The 15,219-nt window shown below is 53.2% G+C and overlaps 1 protein-coding gene across 1 annotated transcript in view; it reads left to right on the forward strand.

Annotated features, from left to right (window-relative positions):
- Myo1h (myosin IH) overlaps window positions 1-14,916 on the forward strand; it is a 42,975-nt gene extending 28,059 nt beyond the window's left edge. Inside the window, exons 16-31 of the mRNA XM_051161967.1 lie at window positions 571-651; window positions 1,836-1,941; window positions 3,545-3,662; window positions 5,725-5,838; window positions 7,191-7,267; window positions 8,526-8,594; window positions 9,301-9,385; window positions 9,980-10,139; window positions 10,861-10,944; window positions 11,564-11,657; window positions 11,806-11,861; window positions 12,665-12,800; window positions 12,952-13,022; window positions 13,143-13,240; window positions 14,030-14,129; window positions 14,893-14,916. Of these exons, the coding sequence (XP_051017924.1) occupies window positions 571-651; window positions 1,836-1,941; window positions 3,545-3,662; window positions 5,725-5,838; window positions 7,191-7,267; window positions 8,526-8,594; window positions 9,301-9,385; window positions 9,980-10,139; window positions 10,861-10,944; window positions 11,564-11,657; window positions 11,806-11,861; window positions 12,665-12,800; window positions 12,952-13,022; window positions 13,143-13,240; window positions 14,030-14,129; window positions 14,893-14,916 (1,473 nt within the window). The remainder of the gene's footprint in view (window positions 1-570; window positions 652-1,835; window positions 1,942-3,544; window positions 3,663-5,724; window positions 5,839-7,190; window positions 7,268-8,525; window positions 8,595-9,300; window positions 9,386-9,979; window positions 10,140-10,860; window positions 10,945-11,563; window positions 11,658-11,805; window positions 11,862-12,664; window positions 12,801-12,951; window positions 13,023-13,142; window positions 13,241-14,029; window positions 14,130-14,892) is intronic.
- Window positions 14,917-15,219: the final 303 nt, after the last annotated feature.

Raw genomic sequence — 15,219 nt, forward strand, 5'->3', positions numbered from 1 at the left:
TAATTTATTCTTGTTACATCTCGTGCATTTTTCTTATAACAGATTATTATGAAAACTGACAGAGCAGGGCCAGCTAATGCAAAGCCTAGAATCTCTGGCTTCATGCCACTGTGTCTCCTGAGTGGCAGGATCTGTGGTTTCTGAGTCCCCCTCCAGGTGGCTAAGGCTCTGTGACCTCCATGTGTCCTTCCTCCACGCAGCAGTGCACCGCACATTGCACGTCTGCTCACTCCTGCCCGCTTATGATTTGACGGTTCGTAGGTCAGCTTAGTCCACAACACTAAGGTGGGCTGGGGACAAGTCGTGATGCCCCCGTAAGTACACACAGCAGGGGCTGCAGCATTTGAACACCTCCCAGTGTGCTCTCTGGCAATGCTGGGTGTGGAAGCCGGGGGGCCTCACTATGGGAAGTGAGCAATCTACAGCCCCGTGCCATTTCTTCGTGCTTCTCCGCACTCTGCTGTTGTGGGAACGCCTTCAAGTGCTCAGGAGCGTGTGGCTCTGCCGTCTCCTGACGGCCTCTAGAGATGCCCAGATGAGCGAGTTCAGTGCGGCCGCCTCTTCACACAGGTGCTGTGCCTGTCCAAGAACAGCATCCTGAGGGAATGTTTCCTGGTGGCCGAGCTGGAAAACCGGAGGCGGCCCCCAACGGTGAGCGAAGCCAGCGGGAGAGAGGCTGATGTGAAGTTAGGAAGGGGACAAAAGTCACAGGGACAGTGACTACCCCTGCTTCTCCAGAGCCATTCTCTCTTCTCTAACAGAGAACCGCGAAGCAAGTTAGCTCTCCTCAGGTCAGTTCACTCTGTGCAGACATTCACTGAACACCTGCTGTGCAGGCGGCTGGGCTGGGCTGGGCTTCCCTGACCTCAGGGGCCTACAGTCTAGGAGGGAGAGGGTGCAAGATGAAGGAGGGACCAGGAGACCTAAAGAGGCGGGACAAAAGGGGCTGGACCCCAGGGGCAGCCTGCCTCCACGTGGTGCTCTGCATGGGTGAGTCAGCTTTCTGGCACTGTGACAGAATCCCAGAGGAAAACATGGTAACTTAAAAGCTGAATTGGTCCCTGGCTTTGGAGTTTGCACTCCATGGCCTCTTGCCAGCCGAGAAGGTGTGTGGAGAGATTGGGGGCGGGGCATAACTTCCTTCCTCCCAGAGGGGCCCCACCCCACCTTTTAGGGAGCCCACACCTCCCTAAAGAACCCAGCATCCCTAGCGCAGTGGGCTGTCACTCCATCACTAATCTGTCAATGAGGCCAGAGCTGCTGCACGCTGACACTATGGCTGCGCTCCTGAGCTAAGAGCCTGGCTGATGCTGGGCGGGGACCTAGTGTCTCATGCACAGCGCCCTCCCAAGGCAGCAGCCCAGCCTCCCTCTCTCCATGCTTGCGTTTCGCCCCACTCTCTCTCTCTCTCTCTCTTTTTTTTTTTTAAGATTTATTTATGTATTTAATATCGTATTCTCCTGCAAGTACACCTGCAGGCCAGAAGAGGGCACCAGATCTCTATAGATGGTTGTGAGCCACCACTATGTGGTTCCTGGAAATTGAACTCAGGACCTCTGGAAGAGCAGCTAGTATTCTTAACCTCTGAGCCATCTCTCCAGTCCCGCCCCACTCTCTTTTAGTTAGGAAAATCTTCCTGTGCCCGAGAAGCTGGTGGCTTTTGTCTCAGCAAGCCCCAAGGCAGTGGGAACTGACCTTCCCCAACAGGACACCCACAGCCTCCAGGCAGAGGACAAAGCACTAACAGGCAGAGTTCAGGCCTCGGGGTCTGCGCTTCTTGCCGTGCTGTGTCTCCAGAGTCAGGGGCGTCTACTCAGTGCGTTCTCGCTGCACAGGTGGGGACTCAGTTTAAGAACAGCCTTAGCAGCCTGCTGGAAATCCTCATCTCCAAGGAGCCTTGGTACATCCGCTGCCTCAAGCCGAACGAGAGGAAGGAACCCAGTGAGTCGCCCTCCGCTGAGCGCTGAGCGTGGAGCGCAGGGCCGGGGAGACAGGCAGTGGCCATGCTTACAAACTTCAGAGAAATTTCAGTGGCACATGCCTTTAATCCCAGCACTCGGGAGGCAGAGGCAGGCGGATTGCTGTGAGTTCGAGGCCAGCCTGATGTACAAAGTGAGTCCAGGACAGCCAAGGCTACACAGAGAAACCCTGTCTCAAACAAACAAACAACCTGCCTCCTTCCTTTTTCTGCATTGTCCCTTAAGTATCTTTACTTTCTTCTCTCTTCTTGTGAGAGTTGGGCGTGTCCTATTCTGTCAGATCTTCTCTGATTAGTCACCATTTTTTTTTTGTTTGTTTGTTTTGCTTTGTTTTGTTTTGGTTTTTTGGTCACTCAATTAGACATCACTTTCAAACCTGGGTGCTTCCTTCTACAAACTAACTTACCTTCACTGTTTGGGATTAAAGGCGTGTACCACCACACTTGGACCTAAGTTTTTCTTTCTTTCTTTTTAAAGATTTATTGTGTATACAGTATTCTGCCTGCATGTACACCTGCACGCCAGAAGAGGGCATCAGATCTCATTATAGATGGTTGTGAGCCACCATGTGGTTGCTGGGAATTGAACTCAGGACCTTTGGAAGAACAGACTAGTGCTCTTAACCTCTGAGCCATCTCTCCAGCCCCCTAAGTTTTTCTTTACCTGATACTTGCTCTATGCCAGGCTGGCCTTGAACTCAGATCTGCTTGCCTCTGTCTCCTGGATTAAAGGCGTGTTTGTATTCCAGCTGGATCACACAGACCTAGAAGGCCTTTGGATGTGGTCTCTTGCCAGAGGAGCCATGTTCTGAATTAACATTCCTCTACATGTAATTATGGCTCCACAGGATCCAGTGTGGGGGCGGGGAAAGGAAAAAGCAAACAAAGTTGACAGGGACTCCTTTGATGGTCAGAGTCAGGCGATGCCAGGCAGGCAGGTGTCCAAAGTGACAGGAATCAGTTGAGTTCTCTACTGCACCCAACAATGGTCTGGGGTGAAGGCACTTTCCAAGCTCTTGGATCCTCTGGAAGAAAGCCAAGCAGACCCAGGCAGGTGGCTCCCTAGTCTACAGGATGGCAGGGCCAGGAGTGTGTTCTCCTTAGAGAGGTGGCATCAGTAAGCCCTTCAGCTGTTGTCACGTGAGAGTGCAGGCCACATGAGCGGACCTTGGGAATGTTTATCAGGAGAAACTAGAGTTTCATTTTTCTTTTCTTTTCTTTTTTTTTTTTAAGATTTATTTATTTATTGTTTATGTATACAATGTTTTGCCTGTCTGCCTGCAGGCCAGAAGAGGGCATCAGATCTCATTATAGATGGTTGTGAGCCACTATGTGGGTGCTGGGAATTGAACTCAGGACCTTTGGAAGAGCAGGCAGTGTTCTTAACCTCTGAGCCATCTCTCCAGCCCCCTAGAGTTTCTTACCAAGTCCTCCATCTAAGAAACACAGCTGAGGTGTAGTGACAGGTTTCTGTGGTGAGGCCCGGCCAGAATAGGAGCCTGGAGCCTTGGTTTAAGTGGAGCCAAGGGGACATTTCCGGCCACTCTCTCTTCTACTACCCCAAAGGCAAGTTTGATGACTTCCTCATCAGCCACCAGATCAAGTACTTGGGCCTAATGGAGCACCTGCGTGTGCGGCGGGCCGGCTTCGCCTACAGACGCAAGTACGAACACTTCCTGCAGAGGTGAGGTGGACACTGTTGCGCGCCCGTCTTAAAGCCGGCCTCCCGGAGACAGCTAGGTCCACAGGGAGGGGGGCTGACATTCCCTAGGGAGCTGAGACCAGATCCGAAGCACATGGCCCATGAGAACACAAGGCACTAACATTGTCCTCCTGCAAAACCAGCGCCCTGTTCCCATCTTCTGCTGAGTCCACTAAGTCCTAACTCAGCTTCCAGCAGTCTTGGGGAGAGGCTGGGTACTCAGATGTAGCACCAACGGGTGCATTGTCCATCCAGACCCCAAGAGTTAGTGCCTGTGACCTGGGCTGTCAAGGGCAGTGGGTGCAAGGGAGACACTGGCTCTGAAACCCTAGAAGGGTAGGAATTGTCTCCACACCCACAGCTGAGGTTAAAGTGTTTAGAAAGGTTTGATGCCACACCCGGGTGGCATCTTTAGGGATGGGCAGCACATGACCACTGCACACTGATGGCAATGCGCTTTGGGTAAGCATCCCAAAGGGCAATCTTTAGAAGTTAAAATGATGGGGCTGGAGAGATGGCTCAGTGGTTAAGAGCACTGACTGCTCTTCCAAAGGACCCAGGTCCAATTCCCAGTACCCACATGGCAGCTCACAACTGTCTGTAACTCCAAGATCTGGCACCCTCACACAGACATACATGCAGGCAAAACACCAACGCACATACGATAAAAATAAATAAATTAAAAAAAAAAAAAAGTTAAAATGCTCGCACCGTTGGCTGCTTCAGACCGTTCAACCCACCATGAGGTTTCCTTTGAGTTTAAGGGACCACACAACATTTCCCATCAGCCTCCCCGCTGCACCTCCATCACCTGCTAGCCATCTGTTGTTGGTACCCACCCTATCTGTTTTTCTCAGCTTGGCAAAGAAGTTGGGAGGCCACAGCTACCACCCATTTCATCCTCAACACATGCCTAGCATTTCCGTCAACTCCCCCCCCCCACACCCCTTAACATTTCTTCCATGCCTCATCTTATGTCTCTGCTCAACCACTTCATCCCAGACACTCCCTTCTACCACTGATGCTGTGGATGCCTCCTGAACCATCCTGTGGGCTAATACAGTTCATTTTCTGGTGGGAGGGATGTGTGAGGTTGGGTACGGAGAGGTCCATGGAAGAGGGGAGAGTACCAGGCTGCCTGCTGGGTAAGGAGCTTGGCTGACTCTAGAGGGGCTCCAGAGGTGTGGGTTGGGATTGGATTTACTCTGAAGGAAGCCTTTCTGGCTGGGTGTGGTGACTCACACCTTTAATCCCAGTACCCAGGAGACAGAGCAGGCAGACTCTGTGAGTTTGGGGCTAGCCTGATCTACAGAGCAAGCTCCGAGCCTGTCTCAAAAGAAAATAAAATATAGGGGAGGCTGGACTGAGGAAGTGACTTAGAGGGGAAGGTGCTTGCTGTACAAGTGTGAGGACCAGATCTGATCCCCAGCATGCACCACACTGCTGCTCGGGGAGCTAAAGAGCCCACTTATAACCCCAGCACTCAGGAGGCAGACGGGATTTCCATGGCCAGCTGGCTAGCTAGACTAACCAAATCAGTACACTGTGGGCTCAGTGAGAGCCCCACCTCAGGGAACAGTGAAGAGCAACTGAGAAAGACACACACGCGTGCTCATGCACACACACACGAGCGCACACACACACACACACGCACACACATGCACACGCTCATGCCCTGTTGTGCCCCCACAAGTGTAAACGTGCTCCAGTGTGCACACAAGCTCACATGAAATCCTCCACTTGCAAGCATGGCATGTTTACTCCTGGTGTCTGGCTGGCTGCCGCACTTTGGGGCACGAGGCTGCACAAGGCTATGTGGACAAAGGGTATGCACCTAGGAGTGGGACTGAGTCACTTGGCTGAGTGTCCAGCGATGGCTATGTGAAGCCACTTTCATTTCTTTCCTGCCCTGTATGCACTGCTGGGACAGCTACACTCTGAGTGGCTGGTCCATTACAGGGGGGTCTAGGAGACCTGTGAGGTGTGTGGAGGGCGGCGTAGGCTGTCCTGTTGGTTTCTACATGTCCTTCTCTGTTCCCGGCAGGTACAAGTCACTGTGCCCAGACACCTGGCCGCACTGGCACGGACCCCCAGGAGAGGGCGTCGAGCGGCTAATCAAGTATATTGGCTACCAACCTCAGGACTACAAGTTAGGGAGGTAAGTGGCCCACGAAAACTGCCAAGCCGTCTTTCCTACACTCAACAGATCTCACCTGCCGACCTGCATGGAGCAGGCGTGTCTAACCTTCAATGTGGAGGCAAAAATGCATCTACACAGTTCTCACTGAGAACTACTCAATTGAATTGAATTGGGGAAAAAAAAAACAAAACAAAACACCTTAAAAACTCTCATTCACAAGTGTCCATGGCTGCAAGCGGGCCAACAGTTGGTTTGATATGTGATCATGCCTGACACTGCCTCGTGGGTTATTTTTGGTTTTTGTTTGTTTGTTTGTTGAGAGTTGGTTTGCACACCAATTCTTCTACCCACTAAGTTTAAATGCAGCTGGTGGTTACAGCGAGAAGCAGCGGTGAAGCTGGGTGTTCTAAGCCTGGCTCTACCGCTGGGCAGAGCCTCTGCCTACACCGTGAAGAGGGGCCAGGGTGGGGCCTGTGCTGGCTACGCTGCTCTCACTGCTCAGGTGAGCACAGCATCTCCCAGAGTGCTAACTTCATCTTGCTTCATTCTCAGCATCCCAAATGGTGTTGGGTACCACTGTAGGGTACCACAGTATCCTAGAGCAGAGAGCTTCCCCATGTGTTGAATGCTTTCAGCCACTTGCTCGGATTACCCAGGATGCCTTGGGTCTGTACTGTTAGTTATTTTGGTCAGAGTTAGCATGGCTGTAAAGAACCTTGTACAAGCCTCAAGAGGACCAGTTCACAGACAGCAGGGCCTTCCCGCTTTAGGGATCCCTGCCTTCATATTGACCAGTGAGCTACCTGCCAGTTCCGGCCTGTGTGGCCTCTGGCCCAGATGGTCCCTTTCAGCTTCATTAACCCATCCACGAGTCTGTCCCCGTTCCCTAACCCTGGAATTAGCATCACAGGGCCTGGCATGCTGCTGTCCCTTCAGTAGCTGCTCTGGGACGTCTCCAGCACAAGGTGCTGGCTGTGTGGTTGGTGCAGGTGACACCCTTTCTTTCCCTGTCTGAAGCAACTTCTGGATTAGCTTCCCAGGGCTACATACCAAGTCAGAGCAGCAGGAACGCAGTCTCACAGCCCCGGGTCCAGGATGAAGACAGGGGCGGGCCATCCTTAGCCGGTAGCATCACTCTTGCCTGCTTGGTTCCCGTGTCCCTCCCTAGCTCTTACAACATCGAACTGGATTTAGGGTGTACTCTAATCTACTGTTCCCCCTCCGCCGTCCCTACTTCAGTCACATCTGCAAAGACAGCCACCTCCCACAAAGGTCACTTCTAAAGTTCTGGTGGCCGTGGGTTGGGGGCGGGACACCACTCAACCATCACGGGTGGCAACTGACCAATCATTGTTTCTTTCCTCTTCTAGAACCAAAATATTCATTCGCTTCCCCAGAACCCTTTTTGCTACTGAAGATGCCTTTGAATTTAGTAAGCATCAATTAGGTATGACGTGCCTTTTGTCCTGATTTCAAGAGAGATGAACAAATTTATCCAGGGAGGGGGCAAGAAAAACCTTAAACAGGGTGTGTGGGGCTGGAGAGACGGCTCAGAGGTTAAGAGCACTGACTGCTCTTCCAGAGGTCCTGAGTTCAATTCCCAGCAACCACATGGTGGCTCACAACCATCTATAATGAGATCTGGTGCCCTCTTCTGGCCTGCAGGTGTAAATGTAGGCAGAATACTGTATACACAATAAAGAAATACATCTTTTTTTTTTTGGTTTTTCGAGACAGGGTTTCTCTGTGTAATCTTGGCTGTCCTGGACTCACTTTGTAGACCAGGCTGGCCTCGAACTCACAGCGATCCACCTGCCTCTGCCTCCCGAGTGCTGGGATTAAAGACGTGCGCCACCACTGCCCGGCCGATAAATACATCTTTAAAAACAAAACCCAAAACAAACAAACAAAAAAACATTGTGTGTGATGTGTCAGAAGGCCTCACGTCAGAGCCAGGGATAAAGAGTGAGCCTGTGAGCGGGTACTGCTGCTCCTGTTATTCAGGGAAGCTGGCACACAGGGGCACCATGAGCTGCCGAGTACCACAGCTGGGCAGCAGCAGAGCTGCCTGGAGTTGGGCCTGTCTGGCTTCAAGGCCTGATGGTTGCACGCTCGAGGCAAGCTCTCTACCACTGAGCCATTCCTCCAGCAGCACGTGCCCCTGGCCACCCACCTGGCCAAGATGCAGGCACTGGCTTAGCCAGGCTCCGGGGTGCGGGGTGGGATTCGTGTCAGTACCTCTTCCTGGAGGACGTGCTGTTGCTGGCTGTGCAGGGTCCTCTGAACTTGACCTCAGTCACTATACGGGTTGGGGAGGTGATGAAGGCTGGAGCTGTGGGGTGCTCTGGGGTTCACACTGCTCAGTGCTGATGTCACCTTGAGGCCACCAGACATCTCTATGTGAGCCTGTGTCCTGCACTTGAGATGTGTAGATGTCCCTCCGCCCTGTGGATGGGCCGTGAGGATGGCTCATGAACTGGGCGCCCTCACTCTAACTCCTTTCCTGTGGAAGGAGAGAGAACCACACGGTGCCTGGGAGGCAGGCCTAATGGCACCAGCTGTTCCTGTCTCTCCGACACTGTTAGCTCCCCAAAAATGGTTACACTGCAGGCTCTCAAGGCCCACGCTAGAGGCCGGTCCTGCTTCCAGAAATCATGATCAAAGACAGAGACGCCAACTCACCAAACCTTTCATTTTATTTTAAGTTTCAAGAATCCAAGCCACATACAAAGGCTGCCTAGGAAGGAGAGAATACGTGAGGAAGAGACAAGCAGGTAAGAACTGGGCGGAAGCGTGGCGAGCCCATGCCCTCTCTGTGCACCCCATCCTCACACCTTTGTCTGGGGCCGCTCAGACTCATCCTGAGATCATAGCACACTGCCTTAACCACTTGCAAATAATGCATGTGTGTTGGTGTGCATGCGTGTGCGCTTGTGGAAGCTGCAGGTGAGTGCTGGGCATCTTTCTTCACTGTATTTTTTGAGCGTGGAGCTGACTTGACCAGAGTGGCTGGCGAGTCCCAGGGAGCCTTCTCCTCCATGCTCTAGCACTGGGATCTCAAAACAAACAAACAAACAAAAAGAAAAAGAAAACAAGAAAACCCAAAGAAACACACACACATGCACATACACACATGCACGAACACAGGAAAGAAAACTATTAAAGCATAAGACAAGCAGCCTGACTTTTTATGCCCGTTTGTTTAATCAATCTCCGTCTTTGAATGTGGTAACTAAGTCAGCCCTGGGTAAAAACAAACTAGTCTCTATGTCCCAAGTGTGGTTCCCACAAAGGCCTCAGGACGGCCCCTCCTGTACTGCTCAGCATCCTGTCACCCTGGGGCATGCAGGCTCCAAGGACAGGGCCAGCAGGGCCCTCGGATGGGCGGACATATACTGAGTGGGTAGATCCTTCAAGAAAAGCCTTCCTTATTTCTGCATGACTGAGCCACCTTCTAATGCCAGCGGTGGACTCTTTCAGCCACCAAGCTAGAAGCCCATTGGCGTGGTGCCCTGGCTCGGAAGGAGATCAAGAGGAGGAAGTGGGCGGTGCAGACCATTCGGAGGTAAGGGCTCAGAACCAGCGCGCTGGGGTCACAGACTTGGCAGGGTTCCTGTGACTGAGGTGAGGAATGCGAGTCTGTGTACGTGTGAGCAGGTGTGTGAGAACGTGGGCGCATTCCAGCAGAGGGCACTAAGACCTGAACTTCTGACTAAGCAAGTGCACCAAGCCATCTCTTCAGCTGTGCTTTTGGTTTGTAAGGAAAGATCTGCCCTCAGAGCATACTGGGAACCCAGCGGTCTGTCTGCTCTGAATCCCAACAGTTAGCTCTCAGCTCAGCTGGCTGTCACGGTCTCCCTTAGTCACATGGGGATCAGACAAGGTGTGGTGGGGATGGCAGCTGATCAGGAGGCCCGTTGTCACCATTCTTCCCAAAGGAGAAGAGCCTAGCCAGTGTGGCCTGCCTCGCTCTTCAGGAAAAGCCAAAGTCTGGCTTTTAGGCGATGCTCATTTTTTAACTGGCAACTGATACCAGCTCATGAAAACAGAAAGCGCCGTGGGTGGAGCAAAGCACGCTGCTGGGGCAGGCTGGGGGTGCCACACTGTTGGTTCCTGGCCTGTGTGGCTGTGCGGCCACCTTTGTCACTTTCCTCTGGAGGTTTGTCAAGGGCTTTATCAACCGGAACAAACCCCTGTGTCCTGACAATGAGGAGTTTGTGGTGCTTGTGAGGAAGAACTACATCTTGAATCTTCGCTACCACGTGCCAAAGAGTGTGCTGGACCAGAGCTGGCTGAGGCCCCCCGGCATCCTGGAAACGGTGAGTGGAAAGCAGGATGCTGATGTTGCCACCGACAGGGCTGCTTTTCAAAGTCTTTATTTGCAAACATGTCTCAGAAGAAATGGAATGCCTCAGCATTCCTCAGTGCGGGTATGAAAGCGACAGACACCTGTTCAGACAATACAGGTTCTTCATATATAGGCCAGGCTGGCCCTAATGTGTACGCTTCCTCCTGCCTCAGCGTCCCAAGCACTGAGATTACAGTTACGTCCACTATGACGTATCCGCCATGGTTACGCAACGACGGTTCTAGAGCCGTGGTTCTCAACCTTCCTAACGCTGCGGCCCTTTAACGCAGACTGTGCTCTGATGCCCCCAACCATGAGGTTATTTTGTCGCTACTTCACAGCTAAAATTTTGCTCTTATAAGTCATAATGTAAATATCTGATATGCGACCCAAGGGGCCGAAACCCACAGGTTTGAGTACTGCTATTCCCTGGTGGCAGCTCCTGTAAGATTCCCGCGCTCCACGGAAGCCCCACTGTGTAAGACGCCCCCTTAGTGGCTCTCCTCATATTTAAGTTAGCAAAATCTAGTTCAGCAGTGCTGGCCTGCAGAGGGGGACCGGAAGGCCAGCTGCCTGGAGCGTAAGATGCTGATGCTATGACCTGTCTTAAAGCTGCCATGTGGGTCACCACAACCCAAGGCGGGGAGTGAGACACATGAGAACACGTGAGAACACATGTGTTCTCCACACAGGCCTCCACTCTGCTCAGGAAGATGTGCATGAGGAACCTTGTTCGGAAGTACTGCCGCGGAGTCTCAGCTGAGAGGAAAGCCATGGTAGGGTGGACGACACATGGCATCTCCATGGTCGTGGGGACCAGGCTTGCCAAGTCACGTTACTAGCACTCAATCAACTGGCCACCCACTGACAAGCCAAGGCTCACACTATTCTCATGGCATGTAGAGGTGCTGAGGAATTTCAGCTGCTGCAGTCAGCATCCCTGTGTTGTCACCACGGGAACAGAATCCAGATGGCCCCCAAACTGCATGGGGTAGCCCCATGCTGAGGACTCTTACCTGTGGTCTTTTCTTTGAAAGGCTGCAGAGTCCATCTTTGAGGCTTTCTGGGATGTATTCCCTTTGCTCCACTGCTTTCTTGCTATGGCAAGCAGCAGTCACAGACATGTAAACATGAACACCATAGCTGTGTCCCAATAAAGCTTTATTTACAAACCCAAGCACTGGGCCACAAGCTGCCTCAGGGCCGGAGTTGCAGAGCTCTGATTTAAGAGAGATGATGCTCCCCGAAAGCTCCACCATAGGAAACGGGTGTGGGTAAGGGACTCAAGGAGGTACCAGCCCACTCTCCACCAGGGTAAGCCGTAGGACATTTGTAATGAAGCTGTCCAAAAACAGCCCAGGACCGTGGCTCTACGCTCTGAACTGTTGTTCCCAGATGCAGCAGAAGGTGGTCACGAGTGAAATATTCAAGGGGAGGAAGGAAGGCTATGAGGAGAGCTTAAACCAAGCCTTTGCCAGCAGCCGGCTGGGTAAGTGCATCTTCTGGCAGAAGGCGTGGGAGGACCGGAGATTCTGCCCTCAGCTGAGGCCTCAGCAGGGAGGAGCACAGCCCCAGCAGACAGCAGGCCTTCCTCACAGGACTGGTGACAACCCCTGCTGTTCTGGTTCCTTCCCTAGGCGAAGGCGACATAAATCCCAAAGTGCTTCAACTGCTCGGCACTGAGAAAATCCAGGTACGACAACGCCGCTGTGTGTGGCCTCCGCCAAGACCCTTCCTTATCATGTCTGAGGCCAGGGCTGTGTTTTTCTGTGTCTCTGCTGCTTAAACACAGGGGTGCAGCATGGTTCTTTGGGGCTCCTCACGGTCACTCTGGACATTAAGGTTACCAGGTGGCGTTTGCCAACAGAGGGTGACAGCCCTTCCCACACTCTGTCTGTCAGCCCCTAAACCATCTTAGTTTGCTTTTCCGTGAAACAGAGATGTAGCCAGGACCTTTACCATGAGACACCAAGTTAGTGAGGGGTAGTGGACTGACAACCCCATCAGTACCGATGTTGGTGGGTGGCTCAGCACAGCGGCCAGGAGGTCCCGGCCAGGTCACTGCTTCTAATCGTATGTGGCTTGTGGGGTGACTGTGGTGAGTGAGTCCTTGCTCATGTGCTGGTGGCTGCTCTCTGCTGCTTGGTTCTGGAGAAAAGCAGCAGGAGAGAATGGAGATTGCCCTCTGGCTATGAGACCCTAGGGACCATGCATGCTCTCCTCTCAGTGCAGACCTGGAAGGCTGGAGCTGCAGCCTCAGTTTCCTCGGGGGGAGAGGGGGAGAGGGGGAGAGGGGCAGCAGTAAGGCAGAGCTCCCTCCGAATCACAATCTTCCAGAGCCAGGGCACAGGGCAACAGCACAAGAGTGTTTCTATAAGAGCTGAGTCAGGCCGAGTGCCTGAGGCAGCGCCACGTGGTTCCAAGGGGAGAGGCTCTGTCCCCTGCAGCCCCTGGTGAGGTAGCCTTCCCCTCCTGGTGACACTAGCCACCTTGCAGTATGGCGCCCCGGTCATCAAGTATGACAGGAAAGGCTTCAAGGCCCGGCAGCGCCAACTCCTCCTCACCCTGAGAGCGGCGTATGTGGTGGAGCTTTCCAAAATCAAGCAGAAGATAGAGTATTCAGCGCTGAGAGGTAAGCGCTGGGCAGATGACTCTCTTCGGGTCGCTCACCCCACCCCCCTGGGGTCACAGATGCTTGCGCTAGGTCTCGCTTTTATGTGGGTGCTGGGTGTCCAAACCCAAGTCCCGTTCTTTATTAATGCTGAAGTCTGGATCTGTCGTAGGCGTGTCCACCAGCAGCCTGAGTGACAGAATCCTGGTCATTCACGTCTCACCAGCCGACAAACAGCAAAAGGTAACTAGGGCTTCTGGCCTCTGCTGCTCAGCTCAGCCACGGCAGCTTGCTTCCCTAGGCTGAGAGCTGAGGAGCCTCCATATTAAGGCACTCAATGAACCCACTGCCACCCCTCCACAGGGGGATGTCATCCTGCAGTGTGAGCACGTGTTTGAGGTGGCCACCAAACTCGCCATGCTGACTAAGAAGGAGCATGCCGTCCGAGTTGTTCAAGGAAGGTAGGGGCTCACTCACTGTTACAAGGCTGCCCACCGAGCCCCACCTGCCTCCTCCAGCAAAAGCGGGGGGTAGGGGATGGGAGGGGGGTAAAAGGGGGGTGGGGGGCAAGGAACCCTCCTACTGGACTGGGAGGCTCCATAGAGGGGACCCATTAGCGCTCACGCAGCAGCCCAGAGGTTGCAGGTCCACCCGTGCTGTGGGAGGACGGCGCTTCAAAGGCCAGGTGCAGTGCTGCAGGTGCCTGTGGACTGGCCAGCAGAAGGGCCGGATTCTTTGGGGGTGGGGGTGGGGAAGAACTGGCACCGAGATAGAGACCCCTCCATCTCTCAGCGGCACCCCAACAGCCCCTTAGCTGTGCCAAGTGAGCTTGGGCCACCCAGCATGCCTGAGGCAGGAGGCTGGCAGTGAGACTCGCCGCTGTGTTTGCACTGCTCCTGTTCCAGCCAGCTGCTCCTGGACAGAGGTCTGCTCTCTGCCCCCAGCTCTCACACTCTAATGGTGAATTCATAGGTAGAGAACGAGTGTGTCGTCTTAAAAGTGCATCTACCTTGATGGAACTCAGAGGACTCCTTGGGTGGCTGTGGGCTTCAGCAGGGACCTGGCAGGCCGTTATTTATGTATCAGATGACCCGTTAGAGGGCCGAACTGATGTGACAGTGACTCCAGAAGCCTGTCACTGCCCACCTGTAAGGACATCCTTCTGATGGAACCATCAGTGAAGCAGGAATTCAGTTATCAGCTACATCAGACTGAAAGCGTGTCAGTAACTTGGAACTCACTATTCTAAGTTTACAGTTCTACGTCGGTCCTGGGAAAGAAGGCACAATAGTCTTTGAGACTGGAGCAGAAGACCAAGTCTGTAAGGACAGAGACGGACAGTTAACGGTGGTGAGTGGCTGCGTGGGAGGAAGTGCTAGATGATGGGGTGAACACGTCCGAGGCAAGAGCCAGTTCGCTCCCCCTCAGCCTTGGTTTGTGCTGTGATACTTGACACAGTGACTCGGTAGTGAGTGAGCTGGGGGGAAGGGTGGGGCAGGTGTCATGAACTGAGGTTCACACGAAATAGCTGCCATTCTCAAGCGTTAAAGCCCAGCTGTTTGCTGCCTCACAAAAGCCTCTGCCATGTGCTCAGGTCCCAGCTGAGATGAAAAGGTCCTGGGCCTAAGGCGGCTCAGATCTGAAACCACTGCCGAGCTCCCCACATGCTGGTCACAAAGTCCTCACAGGCTGAGGATGTGTTCCGGTGCTAAGGAATCTATAAGATGCATTTTCCATATACACTTAAGTTTATATCTCTCTCTCTCTCTCTCTCACACACACACACACACACACACACACACACACACACACACACACTAGTTTGCATGTATAAATAGCCCAAGTATCTTTCACAGTGCAGTTCCCCATTAGGGACAAGTGAAAGGAAGGGTCACTTTGACGTGAGGAAGGGTCAGTGACGTGAGATGCTGGCAGGACTGTGTGGCCACACAGTTTATCTTCCCCCATGCCTACCCAAGGCTGACGATGCCAACGGTCCCTCTGTACCACTTTCTAACCTGCCTGGTCCCTTAGGAGGCAGAGGGGCTCCCGGTGGTGGCTGCTTCTCCAGGGCACGGGGCTGAGGCTCTAAGACAGGTGTCCCCCTCCCCAGGTGTCAGCAGGGAGGAAGACCTGACAGCAGACAACTCTGCCCTCCACGGCCACTACTTCTGCTCCAGCTGAGGAAAGCACTGAGCAAGCAGGGATTTGGTCCAGTTACCCATGCTCAAGGAAAGTGCTAGCAGCTCTTGGAACCTGTGCTATGGCAAAGCCAGACCTCAGCTTCATGGGTGCCAGGTGGCACTGCGTTCAATTTTTCCTGGGAGCCGACATAGTCATCCCCCTGCCCCCAGTAGGATCCAATTTAGGCACACCAAGAAGTCACTATGGGGGGTGGCGGACTCTGTGCCTCTGAAGGGGATTTTGTTGAGATGCACAA

The sequence above is a fragment of the Acomys russatus genome, chromosome 19 (genome assembly GCF_903995435.1).
Source record: "Acomys russatus chromosome 19, mAcoRus1.1, whole genome shotgun sequence".
Lineage (NCBI taxonomy): Eukaryota > Metazoa > Chordata > Mammalia > Rodentia > Muridae > Acomys > Acomys russatus.